This window comes from Vicugna pacos, chromosome 26 (assembly GCF_048564905.1).
Source record: "Vicugna pacos chromosome 26, VicPac4, whole genome shotgun sequence".
Classification (NCBI taxonomy): Eukaryota; Metazoa; Chordata; class Mammalia; order Artiodactyla; family Camelidae; genus Vicugna; species Vicugna pacos.
This window is the reverse complement of record NC_133012.1, coordinates 16,686,561-16,706,299: the sequence shown is the minus strand read 5'-3', so window position 1 is coordinate 16,706,299 and position 19,739 is coordinate 16,686,561. Positions and strand designations below refer to the sequence as shown.

Below are 19,739 nucleotides of genomic sequence, written 5' to 3'. Positions count from 1 at the left end.
GCAGGCCCAGGTGTGTACAAGTCCAGGAGTGTGCAGGTCCAGGAGTGTACAGGCCGAAGAGAGGGCATGCCCAGGAGTGTGCAGGCCCAGGAGTGTGCAGGCCCAGGAGTGTGCAGGTCAAGGAGAGGGCGGGTCTAATTGGGGGCGGCCCAGGCGAGGAAAGGCCCAGGAACGTACAGGCCCAGGAGTGTGCAGACGAGGGATTGTGCGGGCCCAGGAGAAGGCAGGCCCAAGAGTGTGCAGACACAGAAGTCAGCAGGCCCTGGAGTGTGCAGGCCTAGTAGTGTGCAGACAGAGGAGTGTGCAGGCCCAGGAGGGTGCATTTCCAGGAGTGTGCAGGCCCATTATTGTGCAGGCCCAAGAGTGTACAGGTCCAGGAGTGTGCAGGCCCAGGGGTGTGCAGACATAGGAGTGTGTAGTCCCAGGAGTGTGCCGGCACAGGTGGGAACAGGCCTAGGAGTGTGCAGGCACAAGTGGGAGTAGGCCCAGGAGTGTGCCGGCACAGGAGGGAGCAGGCCCAGGAGTGTGCAGGCCAAGGAGAGTGTAGGCCCAGGAGAGGGCAGGCCCAGGAGTGTGCAGGCCCAGGAGTGTGCAGCCCCAGGTGTGTGCAGACAGAAGCTTGTCCAGGGCCAGGAGAGTGCAGGCCCAGGGCAGGTCAGTCCCAGGAGTGTACTGTCCCAGGAGTATCCAAGGCCAGGAGTGTGCAGAGACAGGAGTGTGCAGGCCCAGGAGTGAACAGGCCCAGATTCGTGCAGGCCCAGGTGTGTGTAGGCCCTGGAGTGTGCAGCCCCAGAGGTCTGCAGACACAAGACGGAACAGGCCTAGGAGTGTGCAGGCCAAAGAGTGTGCAGACCTGGGACTGTGCAGTCTCAGGGGTGTGCAAACACGGGGTAGAGCAGGTACTCGAGTGTACTGGCCCAGGAGTGTAGAGGCCCAGGTGTGTGCAGGCTCTGGGATGTGCAGGCCCAGGAGTGTGCAGGCCTAGGAGTGTGCAGACAGAGGAGTGTGCAGGCCCAGGATGGTACATTTCCAGGAGTGTGCAGGCCCATTAGTGGGCAGGCCCAGGAGTGTACAAGTCCAGGAGTGTGCAGGCCCAGGAGTATGCATCACAGTAGTGTGCAGACCCAGAGGTGTGCCGGCACAGGTTGGAACAGGCCTATGAGTGTGCAGGCACGGGAGGAAGAAGGCCCAAGAGTGTGCAGGCCAAGGAGAGTGCAGTCCCAGGAGTGTGCAGTCCCAGGAGTGTGCAGGCCCAAGAGTGTGCAGGTCCAGGAGAGGGCCAGCCGAATTGGGGGCAGGCCCAGGCACGGAAAGGCCCAGGAGCGTGCAGGCCCCAGGAGTGTGCAGACGAGGGATTGTTCGGTCCCAGTAGAAGGCAGGCCCTGGAGGGTAGAGGGCCAGATGTGTGCAGGGCCTGTAGTGTTCAGGCCCAGGTGTGTGCAGGACAGGTGAGGGCCGTCACAGGAGAGGGCAGGGCCAAATGGGGCAGGCCCAGGAGTGTGCAGACAGAGGAGTGTGCAGGCCCAGGAGTGTGCATTCCCAGGAGTGTCAGGCCTATTAGTGTGCAGGCCCAGGCCAGGGCAGGCCCAGGAGTGTACAAGTCCAGGAGTGTGCAAGCTTAGGAGTGTTCAGGCCGAAGAGAGTGCAGGCCCAGGAGAGGGCATGCCCAGGAGTGTGCAGGCTCTAGGGTGTGCCGACCCAGTAGTGTGCAGACACAATACGGAACAGGCCAAGGAGTGTGCAGGCCAAAGAGTGTGCAGACCCAGGACTGTACAGGCCCAGGAATGTGCAGACACGGGAGGGAGCAGGCACACGAGTGTACTGGCACAGGAGTGTTCAGCCCAGGTGTGTGCAGGCTCTGGGTTGTGCAGGCCCAGGAGTGTGCAGACAGAGGAGTGTGCTGGCCCAGGAGGGTACAGTCCCAGGAGTGTGCAGGCCCATTAGTATTCAGGCCCAGGCCAGGGCTGGCCCAGGAGTGTACAGGCCCAGGAGCGTACAGGCCCAGGTGTGTCAGGCACAGGAGTGTGCAGGCGCACAAGTGTGCAGTCCCAGAAGTGTGATGGCACAGGAGGGAGCAGGCCCAGAAGTGTGCAGATCCAGGACTGTGCAGGCGTAGGATAGGTGAGGCCCAGGAGTGTGCAGACAAGAGGAGTGTGCAGGCCGAGGAGCGTGCAGGCCCAGGTGTGTCAGGCACAGGGGTGTGCAGGCGCACAAGTGTGCAGTCCCAGAAGGGTGATGGCACAGGAGGGAGCAGGTCCAGAAGTGTGCAGATCCAGGACTGTGCAGGCGTACGATAGGTCAGGCCCAGGAGTGTGCAGCTCCAGGAGAGTGCCGGCCGAACTGGGGCAGGCCCAGGAGAGAGAAGGCCCAGGGTTGTACAGGCCCAGGAGTATGCAGTCACAAGAGTGAGCAGATACAGGAGTGTACAGGCCAAAGTTCGTGCAGGCCCAGGTGTGCGCAGGTCCAGGAGCGTGCAGGCCCAGAAGTGTGCAGATACAATACGGAACGGGCCCGGGAGTGTACAGGCCCAGGTTCCTGCAGGCCCAGGTGTGCGTAGGTCCAGGAGTGCGCAGGTCCAGGAGTGTGCAGGCCCAGTTGTGTGCAGGCCCAGGATTGTGCAGGCCCTGTCGACCCTGGAGGGCAGGATGCCGTGACCAGAGGAGGCGCTCTGTAGGACTGGGGGCGGAGGGCGGGAGAGCAGGCGGTTGGAGAGTCGGTGGTGAGGGCTGGAAAGGGGCAGAGCTGCACCAACCAGGTGTGCGGACCTGAGGGCGTGAGGCTGGGCGGCCTGCCGAGGGTGTTCCTGCAGCAGTGCTGGCCCTGGGTGAGGATGTGGTGGGACCAGGGCTGAGCCAGCGGGGCAGAAGGAGGAGGAGCGGGGAGGAGGGCGCCAGAGGGTGCACAGTGGACCGGTCACTGGGCATCTGCAGGTTTGGAGGCGCTCTGCTGTGTGGGGCTCCAGGCCTCCCTGGGTCTGGGGACGTGGGTGTGATGTGACTCGGAAGGAGGCCGGGTGCGCTTCGGACAGCACCCGCCATCTCTCCCACCCAGGCCCAGTGCTCATGGTCGTGTTGCAGCCTCAGTTTTCCGTCCACTGTCCCAGCAACCCGTTGGTGGTATTCTGAGCAGAGGCAGAGGGTGAGAGTCCTGACTTGGCTTTCCTTCCCTGTGTTTCCAAGTCCACACTCATTCCGCAAGTCGCACGACAGGCCAAGAAATCGGGAGACGCGGTGTCGGGGTAAAGAATAGTGAGTTGATTTGGAAAGCCAGCTGACCGAGAAGATGGCAGGCTAATGTCCTGGAGAGCCACCTTCTCCGAGTGAGAATTCAGGCTCCTTTTACGCTAAAAAGGAGAGGGCTTGTGGGTGGTTGGTGCAAAGTCCTTGGTGCAGGAATTCTTTGTTTTTGCAGTTGTGGGTCAGCTCATGGGGCCCCTGTAAAACCTCTAACAAAACAAATGTTACTTTCTGTTCTGCAGCTGCTTGTGTGTATGGGAGAGCAAAAGAGGTTTTATCCTGAAGGCTGAGAGCCTTGAGAACAGGCTCTTCTGTCAATTTCAGGCTGAAGGCAACATTGATTTCCAAAAGGTGCAGAGCTGGTAAGACAGCCTGGAAAACAGCAGAGGGTTAAAGGAAAAAGAACAGATCTAATAGGCAGTCAGATCTGGTCTTTTCTATTACACCTGCTGCCCCAGCAGGGCTGGCCTCAGGGAGGAAGGGCGCCCCCCCCAGCCCCCGAGAGCCGCCTGCAGGGGGTGGGGAAGGCAGGGAGGGGGTCTGCCGTGCTGGGGAGGTAAACTAGACATGGCTGATACATGGACAGTGAGTGCAAAGTTAGAAAACCTCTGGGTTTTCCCTCTTTAGGGAGGGAGAGGGAGGCTCAGCATAGGTCCTTGAGCTTCCGCGAGAGAAGTGGCTCTCAGCCCAGGTCGGCTGCGGGCGCCTCTGGGGTTGTCACACCTGAGGGGCCCTCTGTGGACGGGTCCTGTGTTCTTGGCACTGACGTGGATTTTCCTCCTCCTCTTCCCCAAGGGGCGGTAGTGGCTCCGGGGGCAGCTTCCAGCCGATCACGGCCATCCTGCTGTCCTCATGCACGCTGGCCCTGCACGCCCGGCAGCTGGACGTCAGGCTGCAGCTGGACTACGTCTCCGCCTCGCAGGTAAGAGGAGCCCCGCTGCTTCCCTGGGGACCGGCAAGGGGGTCCCTCGGGAGGGGTTTCGGTTGGGGGCTCCTGGCTAGACGCCACAGCCGTGTGAGTGGCACCGTTGGGGTGAAGGAGGCTGGTGCCAGGGACAGGGCAGGTCCAGGAGTATGCAGGCCCAGGAGTGTGCGGGCCCAGGAGTGTGGAGACACTGGAGAGGGCCGGCCCAGGAGTGTGCAGGGACAGATGTGAGCAGACCCTGGAGTGTGCAGGTCCATGAGAGGGTCGGGCGAAGTGGGGGCTGGCCCGGGATAGGGCATGGCCAGGGGTGTGCAGGCCCAGAGTGTGCTTGCCCAGGGTTGTGCAGACACAGGACTGTGCAGGTGCAGGAGTGTGTAGGCCCAGGAGATTGCTGGCACAGGTGGGAACAGGCCTAGGAGTGTGCAGGCATAGGTGGGAGGAGGCCCAGGAGTGTGCAGGCCCAGTAGTGTGCAGGCCCAGGAGTGTGCATACAGAGGAGTGTGCAGGCTCAGTAGGGTGCAGGCCCAGGCCAGGGCAGGCCTAGGAGTGTACAGGCCCAGGAGTGTGCATGTCCAGGAGTGTGCAGACACCAGAGTGTGCAGAGACAGAAGTGTGCAGGCCCAGGAGTGTACAGGCTCAGGCCTGAGCAGTCCCAGGAGTGTGCAGAGAGTGGAGGGTGCAGGCCCAGGCCATGGCAGGCCCAGGAGTGTGCAGTCCCAGGAGTGTGCCGGCACACGTGGCAACAGGCCTAGGAGTGTGCAGGCATAGGTGGGAGCAGGCCCAGGAGTGTGCAACCCAGGAGTGTGCAGAACCAGGTAGGGGAGGCCTAAGGGTGTTCAGGCGCAGGAGGGAACAGGCCAGGAGTGTGCAGGCCAAGGAGAGTGCAGGGCCAAGAGAGGGCAGGCCCAGGTGTGTGCATGCCTAGGAGTGTTCAGGCACAGGAGGGAGGAGGCACACGAGTGTGCAGACGCAGGAGTGGGCAGACACAGGATTCAGCAGGCCCAGTAGTGTGCAGGTCCAGGAGTGTGCAAGCCCAGGAGTGTGCAGGCCAAGGAGAGTGCAGGCCCAGGAGAGGGCAGGCCGAGGAGTGTGCAGGCCCAAGAGTGTGCAGGTCCAGGAGAGGGCGGGCCGAACTGGGGGCAGGCCCAGGCGAGGAAAAGCCCAGGAGCGTGCGGCCCAGGAGTGTGCAGACGAGGGATTGTGCGGGCCCAGGAGAAGGCAGGCCCAAGAGTGTGCAGACACAGGAGTCAGCAGGCCCTGGAGTGTGCTGGCCCAGGTGTGTGCAGGCCCAGGAGAGTGCAGACAGAGAGTGTGGAGTCCCAGTAGTGTGCAGGCCCAGTTGTGTGCAGGCCCAGGATTTGCAGGTCCTGGAGTGTGCAGGCCCAGAGGTGTGCAGACACAAGTCGAACAACCCCAGGAGTCTGCAGGCCAAGAAGTGTGCATAGCCAGGACTGTGCAGTCCCAGGAGTGTGCAGACACGGGGCGGAGCAGTCACACGAATGTACTGGCCCAGGAGTGTAGAGGCTAAAGTGTGTGCAGGCTCTGGGATGCGCAGGCCCAGGAGTGTGCAGGTCCAGGGGTGTGAAGGCCCAGGAGTGTGCAGACAGAGGAGAGTGCAGGCCCAGGAGCGTGCAGGCCCAGGCCACGGCAGGCCCAGGAGTGTAAAGGCCCAGGAGTATACAGAGCGAGGAGTGTGCAGTCCCCGGAGTGTGCAGAGACAGGGGTGTGCAGGCCCAGGAGACGGCAGGCCCATGAGTGTGCAGTTCCAGGAGTGTGCAGGCCTAGGAGAGGGCAGGACCTGCAGTGAAGAGGCCCAGGTTCGTGCAGGCCCAGGTATGTGCAGGCCCTGTAGTGTGCAGGCCCAGAGGTGTGCAGACAGAAGTCGAACAGGCCTAGGAGTCTGCAGGCCAAGGAGTGTGCATAGCCAGGACTGTGCGGTCCCAAGAGTGTGCAGACACGGGGCGGAACAGGCACACGACTGTACTGGCCCAGGAGTGTAGAGGCCCAGGTGTGTGCAGGCTCTGGGATGCGCAGGCCCAGGAGTGTGCGGGCCCAGGTGTGTGAAGGCCCAGGAGTGTGCAGACAGAGGAGTGTGCAGGCCCAGGAGTGTGCAGATCCAGGAGGATACAGGCCTAGTTGTGTTCAGGCCCAATATTGTGCAGGTCGTGGACTGTGCAGGCCGATGAGTGTGAAGTTGCAGAAGTGTGCGGGCCCAGTAGTGTGCAGGCCCAGGCCAGGGAAGACCCAGACCAGGGAAGGCCCAGGATTGTACAGGTCCAGGAGTGTGCAGGCCCAAGAGTGTGCAGACACAGGAGTCAGCAGGCCCTGGAGTGTGCAGGCCTAGGAGTGTGTAGGCCGAGGAATGTGCAGACAGAGGAGTGTGCAGGCCCAGGGGTGTGCAGGCTCAGGAGTGTGCACACAGAGGAGTGTGTAGGCCCAGGAGGGTGCATTCCTAGGTGTGTGCAGCCCCATTAGTGTGCAGGCCCAGGCCAGGGCAGGCCCAGGAGTGTACAGGTCCAGGAGTGTGCAGGCCCAGGATTGTACATGCCCAGGAGTTTGCAGGCCCAGGAGTATGCAGTCTCAGGAGTGAGCAGATACAGGAATGTGCAGGCCCAGGTGTATGCAGTCTCAGGAGTGAGCAGATAAAGGAGTGTGCAGGCCCAGGTGTGTACAGGCCCAGGTTCGTGCAGGCCCAGGCGTGTGCAAACTCCAGAGTGTGCAGAGACAGGAGTGTGCAGGTCCAGGAGTATACAGGCCTAGGTGTGTTCAAGCCCAAGATTGTGCAGGTCCTGGAGTGTGCAGGCCAATGAGTGTGCAGTTCCAGGAGTTTGCAGGCCCAATAGTTTGCAGGCCCAGGCCAGGGAAGGCCCAGACCAGGGAAGGCCCACGAGTGTGCAGACAGAGGAGTGTGCAGGCCCAGGAGGGTGCATTCCTAGGTGTGTGTAGGCCCATTAGTGTTCAGGCCCAGGCCAGGGCAGGCCCAGGAGTGTGCAGGTCCAGGACTGTGCAGTGCCAGGAGTGTGTAGACACGGGGCGGAGCAGGCACATGAGAGTAGTGGCCCAGGAGTATAGAGGCCCAGGTGTGTTCAGGCTCTGGGATGCGCAGGCCCAGGAGTGTAGGGTCTAGGGTTGTGCATGCCCAGAAGTGTGCAGACAGAGGAGTGTGCAGGCCCAGGAGCGTGCAGGCCCAGGCCAGGTCAGGCCCAGGAGTGTACAACCCAGGAGTATACAGACCGAGGAGTGTGCAGACCCCGGAGTGTGCAGACTCAGGTGTGTGCAGGCCCAGGAGTGTACAGGCCCACGTTCTTGCAGGCCCAGGCGTGTGCTAACACCACAGTGGGCAGAGACAGGAGTGTGCAGGCCCAGGAGTATACAGGCCCAGGTGTGTTCAAGCCCAAGGTTGTGCAGGTCCTGGAGTTTACAGGCCAATGAGTGTGCAGTTCCAGCAGTTTTCAGGCCCAGTAGTTTTCAGGCCCAGGCCAGGGAAGACTCAGACCAGGGAAGGCACAGCAGTGTACAGGTCCAGGGGTGTACAGTCCCAGTAGTGTGCAGAACCAGGTGAGGGCAGGCCCCAGAGTGTGCAGGCCCAGGAGAGGGCAGGCCCTAGGGTGTCTAGGCGCAGGAATGGGGAGTCCTAGGACCGTGCACGCCATGCAGAGGGCAGGCCCATGAGTGTACATGGCCAGGAGTGTGCAGGCACAGGAGGGAGGAGGTACACGAGTGTGCAGGCCTAGGAGTGTGCAGGACTTGTGAGGGCCGTCACAGGAGAGGGCAGGGCAATTTGGGGCAGGCCCAGGAGTGTGCAGACAGAGGAGTGTGCAGGCCCAGGAGGGTGCAGTCCCTGGAGAGTGCAGGCCCATTAGTGTGCAGGCGCATGCCAGGGTACGCCCAGGAGTGTACAGGTCCAGGAGTGTGCAGGCCCAGGAATGTGTAGGCACAGGTGTGGGCAGGCCTAGGAAAGGGCAGGCCCAGGATTCAAGAGGCCCACGTTCGTGCAGGCCCAGGTGTGTGCAGGCCCTGGGGTGTGCAGGCCCACAGGTATGCAGACACAAGACGGAACAGGCCCATGAGTGTGCAAGCCAAGGTGTTGCAGACCCAGGAATGTGCAGTCCCAGGAGTTTGCAGACACGGGGGGGAGCAAGCACACGTGTGTACTGGCCCAGATGTGTAGAGGCCCAGATCTGTGCATGCTCTGGGATGCGCAGGCCCAGGAGTGTGCAGATCCAGGGTTATGCAGGCCCAGGAGTGTGCAGACAGAGGAGTGTGCAGGCCCAGGGGGGTGCATTCCTAGGTGTGTGCAGCCCCATTAGTGTGCAGTCCCAGGCCAGGGCAGGCCCAGGTGTGTACAGGTACAGGAGTGTGCAGGCCCAGGAGTGTATAGGCCCAGGAGTTTGCAGGCCCAGGCCAGGGAATGCCCAGACCAGGGAAGGCCCAGGAGTGTACAGGTCCAGGAGTGTGCAGGCCCAGGGGTGTGCAGGCCCAAAAGTGTGCAGGCACAGAAGTGTGCAGTCCCAGGAATGTGCCAGCACAGGTGGGAACAGGGCTAGGAGTGTGCAGGCACAGGTGGGAGCAGGCCCAGGAGTATGCAGGCACAGGAGGGAGCAGGCCTAGGTTCGTGCAGGCCCTGGAGTGTGTAGACACCAGAGTGTGCAGAGATAGGAGTGTGCAGAGAAGGAGTGTGCAGGCCCAGGTGTGTTTAGGCCCAGTGCTGTGCAGGTCCAGCAGTGTGCAGGCCCAGGAGTGTGCAGATCCAGGAGGATAAAGGCCTATGTGTGTTCAGGCCCAATATTGTGCAGGTCGTGCCTTTGCAGGCCGATGAGTGTGCAGTTGCAGAAGTGTGCGGGCCCAGTAGTGTGCAGGCCCAGGCCAGGGAAGACCCAGTCCAGGGAAGGCCCAGGATGGTACAGGTCCAGGTGTGTGCAGGCCCAAGAGTGTGCAGACACAGGGGTCAGCAGGCCCAGGAGTGTGCAGGCCTAGGAGTGTGTAGGCCGAGGAGTGTGCAGACAGAGGAGTGTGCATGCCCAGGAGTGTGCAGGCCCAGGAGTGTACAGACAGAAGAGTGTGTAGGCCCAGGTGGGTGCATTCCTAGGTGTGTGCAGCCCCATTAGTGTGCAGGCCCAGGCCAGGGCAGGCCCAGGGGTGTTTAGGCCCAGGTTCGTGCCGGCCAAGGAGAGGGCAGGCCCAGGAGTGAACAGGCCCAGGTTCGTGCAGGCCCAGGTGTGTTCAGGCCCTGGAGTGCGCAGGCCGAGAGGTGTGAAGACACAAGACGGAACAGGCCCAGGAGTGTGCAGACAAGAGGAGTGTGCAGACAAGAGGAGTGTGCAGGCCGAGGAGCGTGCAGGCCCAGGTGTGTCAGGCACAGGAGTGTGCAGGCGCCCAATGTGCAGTTCCAGAAGGGTGATGGCACAGGAGGGAGCAGGTCCAGAAGTGTGCAGATCCAGGACTGTGCAGGCGTACGATAGGTCAGGCCCAGGAGTGTGCAGCTCCAGGAGAGTGCCGGCCGAACTGGGGGCAGGCCCAGGAGAGGGAAGGCCCCGGAGTGTGCAGACAGAGGAGTGTGCAGGCCCAGGAGTTTGCAGGCCCAGGAGAGGGCATGCCCAGGGGTGTGCAGGCCCAGGAGTGTGCAGCCCCAGGAGTGTGCAGACAGAAGAGTGTCCAGGGCCAGGATAGGGCAGGCCTAGGAGTGTACAGGCCCAGGAGTGTGCAGACACCAGAGTGTGCAGAGACAGAAGTGTGCAGGTCCAGGAGTGTACAGGCTCAGGGCTGTGCAGTCCCAGGAGTGTGCAGACAGAGGAGGGTGCAGGCCCAGGCCAGGGCAGGCCCAGGAGTGTGCAGTCCCAGGAGTGTGCCGGCACACGTGGGAACAGGCCTAGGAGTGTGCAGGCATAGGTGGGAGCAGGCCCAGGAGTGTGCAGGCACAGGAGGGAACAGGCCAGGAGTGTGCAGGCCAAGGAGAGTGCAGGGCCAAGAGAGGGCAGGCACAGGAGTGTGCAGGCCCAGGAGTGTGCAGTCCCAGGAGTGTGCCGGCACACGTGGGAACAGGCCTAGGAGGGTGCAGGCATAGGTGGGAGCAGGCCCAGGAGTGTGCAGGCACAGGAGAGTGCAGGGCCAAGAGAGGGCAGGCACAGGAGTGTGCAGGCCCAGGAGCGTACAGGCCCAGGATGGTGCAGGCTCAAGATTGTGCAGGTCCAGGAGTCTGCAGGCCCATGAGTGTGCAGTTCCAGGAGTGTGCAGGCTTAGGAGAGGGCAGGACCAGCAGTGAAGAGGCCCAGGTTCATGCGGGCCCAGGAGAAGACAGGCCCAAGAGTGTGCAGGCACAGGTGTCAGAGGGCCCTGGAGTGTGCCTGCCCAGGTGTGTGCAGGCCCAGGAGTGTGCAGACAGAGGAGTGTGCAGGCTGAGGAGTGTGCAGGCCCAGGCCACGGCAGGCCCAGGAGTGTACAGGCCCAGGAGTATACAGACCGAGGACTGTGCAGTCCCCGGAGTGTGCAGAGACAGGAGTGTGCAGGCCCAGGAGTGTGCAGGCCCAAGGGTGTGCAGGCCTAGGAGTGTGCAGATGAGGGATTGTGCAGGCCCAGGAGAAGGGAGGCTCAGGAGTGTGCAGGCCCAGCAGTGTGCAGGCCTGGGGGTGTGTAGGCCCAGGAGTGTACAGGCCCAGGATTGTGCAGGCTCAAGATTGTGCAGGTCTGGGAGTGTGCAGGCCAAGGGGTGTGCAGTTCCATGTGTGTGCAAACAGAGGAGTGTGCAGGACCAGTAGGGTGCAGGCCGAGGTGTGTACAGGACCAGGAGTGTTCAGGCCCATTAGTGTGCAGGACCAGGCCAGGGAAGACCCAGACCAGGGAAGGCCCAGGATTGTACAGGTCCAGGAGTGTGCAGGCCCAAGAGTGTGCAGCCCCAGGAGTGTGCAGACAGAAGAGTGTCCAGGGCCAGGATAAGGCAGGCCTAGGAGTGTACAGGCCCAGGAGTGTGCATGTCCAGGAGTGTGCAGACACCAGAGTGTGCAGAGACAGAAGTGTGCAGGTCCAGGAGTGTACAGGCTCAGGGCTGTGCAGTCCCAGGAGTGTGCAGACAGAGGAGGGTGCAGGCCCAGGCCAGGGCAGGCCCAGGAGTGTGCAGTCCCAGGAGTGTGCCGGCACAGGAGGGAACAGGCCAGGAGTGTGCAGGCCAAGGAGAGTGCAGGGCCAAGAGAGGGCAGGCACAGGAGTGTGCAGGCCCAGGAGCGTACAGGCCCAGGATTGTGCAGGCTCAAGATTGTTCAGGTCCAGGAGTGTGCAGGCCCATGAGTGTACAGTTCCAGGAGTGTGCAGGCCTAGGAGAGGGCAGGACCAGCAGTGAAGAGGCCCAGGTTCGTGCAGGCCCAGGTATGTGCAGGCCCTGTAGTGTGCAGGCCCAGAGGTGTGCAGACAGAAGTCGAACAGGCCTAGGAGTCTGCAGGCCAAGGAGTGTGCATAGCCAGGACTGTGCGGTCCCAAGAGTGTGCAGACACGGGGCGGAACAGGCACATGACTGTACTGGCCCAGGAGTGTAGAGGCCCAGGTGTGTGCAGGCCATGGGATGCGCAGGCCCCGGAGTGTGCAGGTCCAGGGGTGTCAAGGCGCAGGGGTGTGCAGACAGAGGAGTGAGCAGGCCCAGGCGTGTGCACGTCAAAGAGAGGGCGGGCCTAATAGGTGGTGGCCCAGGCGAGGAAAGGACCAGGAGAATGCAGGCTCAGGAGTCGGCAGGCCCAGGAGTGTGCAGGCCCATGAGTGTGCATTCCTAGGTGGGTGTAGCACCATTAGTGTGCAGGCCCAGGCCAGGGCATGCCCAGGAGTGTACAGGTCCAGGAGTGTTCAGGCCCAGGAGTGTACAGGCCCAGGAGTATACAGACCGAGGACTGTGCAGTCCCCGGAGTGTGCAGAGACAGGAGTGTGCAGACCCAGGAGTGTGCAGGCCCAAGGGTGTGCAGGCCTAGGAGTGTGCAAATGAGGGATTGTGCAGGCCCAGGAGAAGGGAGGCTCAGGAGTGTGCAGGCCCAGCAGTGTGCAGGCCTGGGTGTGTGTAGGCCCAGGAGTGTACAGGCCCAGGATTGTGCAGGCTCAAGATTGTGCAGGTCTGGGAGTGTGCAGGCCAAGGGGTGTGCAGTTCCATGTGTGTGCAAACAGAGGAGTGTGCAGGACCAGTAGGGTGCAGGCCGAGGTGTGTACAGGACCAGGAGTGTTCAGGCCCATTAGTGTGCAGGACCAGGCCAGGGAAGACCCAGACCAGGGAAGGCCCAGGATTGTACAGGTCCAGGAGTGTGCAGGCCCAAGAGTGTGCAGCCCCAGGAGTGTGCAGACAGAAGAGTGTCCAGGGCCAGGATAAGGCAGGCCTAGGAGTGTACAGGCCCAGGAGTGTGCAGGCACAAGTGGGAGTAGGCCCAGGAGTGTGCCGGCACAGGAGGGAGCAGGCCCAGGAGTGTGCAGGCCAAGGAGAGTGTAGGCCCAGGAGAGGGCAGGCCCAGGAGTGTGCAGGCCCAGGAGTGTGCAGCCCCAGGTGTGTGCAGACAGAAGCTTGTCCAGGGCCAGGAGAGTGCAGGCCCAGGGCAGGTCAGTCCCAGGAGTGTACTGTCCCAGGAGTATCCAAGGCCAGGAGTGTGCAGAGACAGGAGTGTGCAGGCCCAGGAGTGAACAGGCCCAGATTCGTGCAGGCCCAGGTGTGTGTAGGCCCTGGAGTGTGCAGCCCCAGAGGTCTGCAGACACAAGACGGAACAGGCCTAGGAGTGTGCAGGCCAAAGAGTGTGCAGACCTGGGACTGTGCAGTCTCAGGGGTGTGCAAACACGGGGTAGAGCAGGTACTCGAGTGTACTGGCCCAGGAGTGTAGAGGCCCAGGTGTGTGCAGGCTCTGGGATGTGCAGGCCCAGGAGTGTGCAGGCCTAGGAGTGTGCAGACAGAGGAGTGTGCAGGCCCAGGATGGTACATTTCCAGGAGTGTGCAGGCCCATTAGTGGGCAGGCCCAGGAGTGTACAAGTCCAGGAGTGTGCAGGCCCAGGAGTATGCATCACAGTAGTGTGCAGACCCAGAGGTGTGCCGGCACAGGTTGGAACAGGCCTATGAGTGTGCAGGCACAGGAGGGAGAAGGCCCAAGAGTGTGCAGGCCAAGGAGAGTGCAGTCCCAGGAGTGTGCAGGCCGAAGAGTGTGCAGGTCCAGGAGAGGGCCAGCCGAATTGGGGGCAGGCCCAGGCACGGAAAGGCCCAGGAGCGTGCAGGCCCAGGAGTGTGCAGACGAGGGATTGTTCGGTCCCAGTAGAAGGCAGGCCCAGGAGTGTAGAGGGCCAGATGTGTGCAGGGCCTGTAGTGTTCAGGCCCAGGTGTGTGCAGGACAGGTGAGGGCCGTCACAGGAGAGGGCAGGGCCAAATGGGGCAGGCCCAGGAGTGTGCAGACAGAGGAGTGTGCAGGCCCAGGAGTGTGCATTCCCAGGAGTGTCAGGCCTATTAGTGTGCAGGCCCAGGCCAGGGCAGGCCCAGGAGTGTACAAGTCCAGGAGTGTGCAAGCTTAGGAGTGTTCAGGCCGAAGAGAATGCAGGCCCAGGAGAGGGCATGCCCAGGAGTGTGCAGGCTCTAGGGTGTGCCGACCCAGTAGTGTGCAGACACAATACGGAACAGGCCAAGGAGTGTGCAGGCCAAAGAGTGTGCAGACCCAGGACTGTACAGGCCCAGGAATGTGCAGACACGGGAGGGAGCAGGCACACGAGTGTACTGGCACAGGAGTGTTCAGCCCAGGTGTGTGCAGGCTCTGGGTTGTGCAGGCCCAGGAGTGTGCAGACAGAGGAGTGTGCTGGCCCAGGAGGGTACAGTCCCAGGAGTGTGCAGGCCCATTAGTATTCAGGCCCAGGCCAGGGCTGGCCCAGGAGTGTACAGGCCCAGGAGCGTACGGGCCCAGGTGTGTCAGGCACAGGAGTGTGCAGGCGCACAAGTGTGCAGTCCCAGAAGTGTGATGGCACAGGAGGGAGCAGGCCCAGAAGTGTGCAGATCCAGGACTGCAGGCGTAGGATAGGTGAGGCCCAGGAGTGTGCAGACAAGAGGAGTGTGCAGGCCGAGGAGCGTGCAGGCCCAGGTGTGTCAGGCACAGGGGTGTGCAGGCGCACAAGTGTGCAGTCCCAGAAGGGTGATGGCACAGGAGGGAGCAGGTCCAGAAGTGTGCAGATCCAGGACTGTGCAGGCGTACGATAGGTCAGGCCCAGGAGTGTGCAGCTCCAGGAGAGTGCCGGCCGAACTGGGGCAGGCCCAGGAGAGAGAAGGCCCAGGGTTGTACAGGCCCAGGAGTATGCAGTCACAAGAGTGAGCAGATACAGGAGTGTACAGGCCAAAGTTCGTGCAGGCCCAGGTGTGCGCAGGTCCAGGAGCGTGCAGGCCCAGAAGTGTGCAGATACAATACGGAACGGGCCCGGGAGTGTACAGGCCCAGGTTCCTGCAGGCCCAGGTGTGCGTAGGTCCAGGAGTGCGCAGGTCCAGGAGTGTGCAGGCCCAGTTGTGTGCAGGCCCAGGATTGTGCAGGCCCTGTCGACCCTGGAGGGCAGGATGCCGTGACCAGAGGAGGCGCTCTGTAGGACTGGGGGCGGAGGGCGGGAGAGCAGGCGGTTGGAGAGTCGGTGGTGAGGGCTGGAAAGGGGCAGAGCTGCACCAACCAGGTGTGCGGACCTGAGGGCGTGAGGCTGGGCGGCCTGCCGAGGGTGTTCCTGCAGCAGTGCTGGCCCTGGGTGAGGATGTGGTGGGACCAGGGCTGAGCCAGCGGGGCAGAAGGAGGAGGAGCGGGGAGGAGGGCGCCAGAGGGTGCACAGTGGACCGGTCACTGGGCATCTGCAGGTTTGGAGGCGCTCTGCTGTGTGGGGCTCCAGGCCTCCCTGGGTCTGGGGACGTGGGTGTGATGTGACTCGGAAGGAGGCCGGGTGCGCTTCGGACAGCACCCGCCATCTCTCCCACCCAGGCCCAGTGCTCATGGTCGTGTTGCAGCCTCAGTTTTCCGTCCACTGTCCCAGCAACCCGTTGGTGGTATTCTGAGCAGAGGCAGAGGGTGAGAGTCCTGACTTGGCTTTCCTTCCCTGTGTTTCCAAGTCCACACTCATTCCGCAAGTCGCACGACAGGCCAAGAAATCGGGAGACGCGGTGTCGGGGTAAAGAATAGTGAGTTGATTTGGAAAGCCAGCTGACCGAGAAGATGGCAGGCTAATGTCCTGGAGAGCCACCTTCTCCGAGTGAGAATTCAGGCTCCTTTTACGCTAAAAAGGAGAGGGGTTGTGGGTGGTTGGTGCAAAGTCCTTGGTGCAGGAATTCTTTGTTTTTGCAGTTGTGGGTCAGCTCATGGGGCCCCTGTAAAACCTCTAACAAAACAAATGTTACTTTCTGTTCTGCAGCTGCTTGTGTGTATGGGAGAGCAAAAGAGGTTTTATCCTGAAGGCTGAGAGCCTTGAGAACAGGCTCTTCTGTCAATTTCAGGCTGAAGGCAACATTGATTTCCAAAAGGTGCAGAGCTGGTAAGACAGCCTGGAAAACAGCAGAGGGTTAAAGGAAAAAGAACAGATCTAATAGGCAGTCAGATCTGGTCTTTTCTATTACACCTGCTGCCCCAGCAGGGCTGGCCTCAGGGAGGAAGGGCGCCCCCCCCAGCCCCCGAGAGCCGCCTGCAGGGGGTGGGGAAGGCAGGGAGGGGGTCTGCCGTGCTGGGGAGGTAAACTAGACATGGCTGATACATGGACAGTGAGTGCAAAGTTAGAAAACCTCTGGGTTTTCCCTCTTTAGGGAGGGAGAGGGAGGCTCAGCATAGGTCCTTGAGCTTCCGCGAGAGAAGTGGCTCTCAGCCCAGGTCGGCTGCGGGCGCCTCTGGGGTTGTCACACCTGAGGGGCCCTCTGTGGACGGGTCCTGTGTTCTTGGCACTGACGTGGATTTTCCTCCTCCTCTTCCCCAAGGGGCGGTAGTGGCTCCGGGGGCAGCTTCCAGCCGATCACGGCCATCCTGCTGTCCTCATGCACGCTGGCCCTGCACGCCCGGCAGCTGGACGTCAGGCTGCAGCTGGACTACGTCTCCGCCTCGCAGGTAAGAGGAGCCCCGCTGCTTCCCTGGGGACCGGCAAGGGGGTCCCTCGGGAGGGGTTTCGGTTGGGGGCTCCTGGCTAGACGCCACAGCCGTGTGAGTGGCACCGTTGGGGTGAAGGAGGCTGGTGCCAGGGACAGGGCAGGTCCAGGAGTATGCAGGCCCAGGAGTGTGCGGGCCCAGGAGTGTGGAGACACTGGAGAGGGCCGGCCCAGGAGTGTGCAGGGACAGATGTGAGCAGACCCTGGAGTGTGCAGGTCCATGAGAGGGTCGGGCGAAGTGGGGGCTGGCCCGGGATAGGGCATGGCCAGGGGTGTGCAGGCCCAGAGTGTGCTTGCCCAGGGTTGTGCAGACACAGGACTGTGCAGGTGCAGGAGTGTGTAGGCCCAGGAGATTGCTGGCACAGGTGGGAACAGGCCTAGGAGTGTGCAGGCATAGGTGGGAGGAGGCCCAGGAGTGTGCAGGCCCAGTAGTGTGCAGGCCCAGGAGTGTGCATACAGAGGAGTGTGCAGGCTCAGTAGGGTGCAGGCCCAGGCCAGGGCAGGCCTAGGAGTGTACAGGCCCAGGAGTGTGCATGTCCAGGAGTGTGCAGACACCAGAGTGTGCAGAGACAGAAGTGTGCAGGCCCAGGAGTGTACAGGCTCAGGCCTGAGCAGTCCCAGGAGTGTGCAGAGAGTGGAGGGTGCAGGCCCAGGCCATGGCAGGCCCAGGAGTGTGCAGTCCCAGGAGTGTGCCGGCACACGTGGCAACAGGCCTAGGAGTGTGCAGGCATAGGTGGGAGCAGGCCCAGGAGTGTGCAACCCAGGAGTGTGCAGAACCAGGTAGGGGAGGCCTAAGGGTGTTCAGGCGCAGGAGGGAACAGGCCAGGAGTGTGCAGGCCAAGGAGAGTGCAGGGCCAAGAGAGGGCAGGCCCAGGTGTGTGCATGCCTAGGAGTGTTCAGGCACAGGAGGGAGGAGGCACACGAGTGTGCAGACGCAGGAGTGGGCAGACACAGGATTCAGCAGGCCCAGTAGTGTGCAGGTCCAGGAGTGTGCAAGCCCAGGAGTGTGCAGGCCAAGGAGAGTGCAGGCCCAGGAGAGGGCAGGCCGAGGAGTGTGCAGGCCCAAGAGTGTGCAGGTCCAGGAGAGGGCGGGCCGAACTGGGGGCAGGCCCAGGCGAGGAAAAGCCCAGGAGCGTGCGGCCCAGGAGTGTGCAGACGAGGGATTGTGCGGGCCCAGGAGAAGGCAGGCCCAAGAGTGTGCAGACACAGGAGTCAGCAGGCCCTGGAGTGTGCTGGCCCAGGTGTGTGCAGGCCCAGGAGAGTGCAGACAGAGAGTGTGGAGTCCCAGTAGTGTGCAGGCCCAGTTGTGTGCAGGCCCAGGATTTGCAGGTCCTGGAGTGTGCAGGCCCAGAGGTGTGCAGACACAAGTCGAACAACCCCAGGAGTCTGCAGGCCAAGAAGTGTGCATAGCCAGGACTGTGCAGTCCCAGGAGTGTGCAGACACGGGGCGGAGCAGTCACACGAATGTACTGGCCCAGGAGTGTAGAGGCTAAAGTGTGTGCAGGCTCTGGGATGCGCAGGCCCAGGAGTGTGCGGGTCCAGGTGTGTGAAGGCCCAGGAGTGTGCAGACAGAGGAGTGTGCAGGCCCAGGAGTGTGCAGATCCAGGAGGATACAGGCCTAGTTGTGTTCAGGCCCAATATTGTGCAGGTCGTGGACTGTGCAGGCCGATGAGTGTGAAGTTGCAGAAGTGTGCGGGCCCAGTAGTGTGCAGGCCCAGGCCAGGGAAGACCCAGACCAGGGAAGGCCCAGGATTGTACAGGTCCAGGAGTGTGCAGGCCCAAGAGTGTGCAGACACAGGAGTCAGCAGGCCCTGGAGTGTGCAGGCCTAGGAGTGTGTAGGCCGAGGAATGTGCAGACAGAGGAGTGTGCAGGCCCAGGGGTGTGCAGGCTCAGGAGTGTGCACACAGAGGAGTGTGTAGGCCCAGGAGGGTGCATCCCTAGGTGTGTGCAGCCCCATTAGTGTGCAGGCCCAGGCCAGGGCAGGCCCAGGAGTGTACAGGTCCAGGAGTGTGCAGGCCCAGGATTGTACATGCCCAGGAGTTTGCAGGCCCAGGAGTATGCAGTCTCAGGAGTGAGCAGATACAGGAATGTGCAGGCCCAGGTGTATGCAGTCTCAGGAGTGAGCAGATAAAGGAGTGTGCAGGCCCAGGTGTGTACAGGCCCAGGTTCGTGCAGGCCCAGGCGTGTGCAAACTCCAGAGTGTGCAGAGACAGGAGTGTGCAGGTCCAGGAGTATACAGGCCTAGGTGTGTTCAAGCCCAAGATTGTGCAGGTCCTGGAGTGTGCAGGCCAATGAGTGTGCAGTTCCAGGAGTTTGCAGGCCCAGTAGTTTGCAGGCCCAGGCCAGGGAAGGCCCAGACCAGGGAAGGCCCACGAGTGTGCAGACAGAGGAGTGTGCAGGCCCAGGAGGGTGCATTCCTAGGTGTGTGTAGGCCCATTAGTGTTCAGGCCCAGGCCAGGGCAGGCCCAGGAGTGTGCAGGTCCAGGACTGTGCAGTGCCAGGAGTGTGTAGACACGGGGCGGAGCAGGCACATGAGAGTAGTGGCCCAGGAGTATAGAGGCCCAGGTGTGTTCAGGCTCTGGGATGCGCAGGCCCAGGAGTGTAGGGTCTAGGGTTGTGCATGCCCAGAAGTGTGCAGACAGAGGAGTGTGCAGGCCCAGGAGCGTGCAGGCCCAGGCCAGGTCAGGCCCAGGAGTGTACAACCCAGGAGTATACAGACCGAGGAGTGTGCAGACCCCGGAGTGTGCAAAGTCAGGTGTGTGCAGGCCCAGGAGTGTACAGGCCCACGTTCTTGCAGGCCCAGGCGTGTGCTAACACCACAGTGGGCAGAGACAGGAGTGTGCAGGCCCAGGAGTATACAGGCCCAGGTGTGTTCAAGCCCAAGGTTGTGCAGGTCCTGGAGTTTACAGGCCAATGAGTGTGCAGTTCCAGCAGTTTTCAGGCCCAGTAGTTTTCAGGCCCAGGCCAGGGAAGACTCAGACCAGGGAAGGCACAGCAGTGTACAGGTCCAGGGGTGTACAGTCCCAGTAGTGTGCAGAACCAGGTGAGGGCAGGCCCCAGAGTGTGCAGGCCCAGGAGAGGGCAGGCCCTAGGGTGTCTAGGCGCAGGAATGGGGAGTCCTAGGACCGTGCACGCCATGCAGAGGGCAGGCCCATGAGTGTACATGGCCAGGAGTGTGCAGGCACAGGAGGGAGGAGGTACACGAGTGTGCAGGCCTAGGAGTGTGCAGGACTTGTGAGGGCCGTCACAGGAGAGGGCAGGGCAATTTGGGGCAGGCCCAGGAGTGTGCAGACAGAGGAGTGTGCAGGCCCAGGAGGGTGCAGTCCCTGGAGAGTGCAGGCCCATTAGTGTGCAGGCGCATGCCAGGGTACGCCCAGGAGTGTACAGGTCCAGGAGTGTGCAGGCCCAGGAATGTGTAGGCACAGGTGTGGGCAGGCCTAGGAAAGGGCAGGCCCAGGATTCAAGAGGCCCACGTTCGTGCAGGCCCAGGTG

At 62.1% G+C, this 19,739-nt stretch overlaps 2 protein-coding genes across 2 annotated transcripts in view; one reads left to right on the top strand and one right to left on the bottom strand.

The window, feature by feature from the left end:
- LOC140689560 (uncharacterized) overlaps window positions 1-19,739 on the top strand; it is an 81,961-nt gene that overhangs the window by 3,326 nt on the left and 58,896 nt on the right. Inside the window, exons 3-8 of the mRNA XM_072950601.1 lie at window positions 3,052-3,138; window positions 3,479-3,598; window positions 4,032-4,158; window positions 15,102-15,298; window positions 15,529-15,648; window positions 16,082-16,208. Coding sequence (XP_072806702.1) covers window positions 3,052-3,138; window positions 3,479-3,598; window positions 4,032-4,158; window positions 15,102-15,298; window positions 15,529-15,648; window positions 16,082-16,208 — 778 coding nt within the window. The remainder of the gene's footprint in view (window positions 1-3,051; window positions 3,139-3,478; window positions 3,599-4,031; window positions 4,159-15,101; window positions 15,299-15,528; window positions 15,649-16,081; window positions 16,209-19,739) is intronic.
- LOC140689565 (uncharacterized) lies at window positions 603-3,074 on the bottom strand. The gene is made up of 2 exons (XM_072950607.1): window positions 1,745-3,074; window positions 603-1,043 (listed from the first exon to the last, which is right to left on the bottom strand). Exons 1-2 carry the CDS (start codon window positions 3,062-3,064, stop codon window positions 870-872), a joined length of 1,494 nt encoding a protein of 497 aa, XP_072806708.1. The 5' UTR covers window positions 3,065-3,074; the 3' UTR covers window positions 603-869.

What these genes read in the sequence shown, in the direction of transcription:
- LOC140689565 (XM_072950607.1), bottom strand. Translation starts at nt 3,064, where the DNA reads ATGAGCACTGGGCCTGGGTGGGAGAGATGGCGGGTGCTGTCCGAAGCG. An exon ending in GGGTCTGCACACTCTTTGGC is followed by an intron (nt 1,044 to 1,744) that starts CTGCACACTCCT and finishes CCACTAATGGGC; the next exon opens with CTGCACACTCCTGGAAATGT.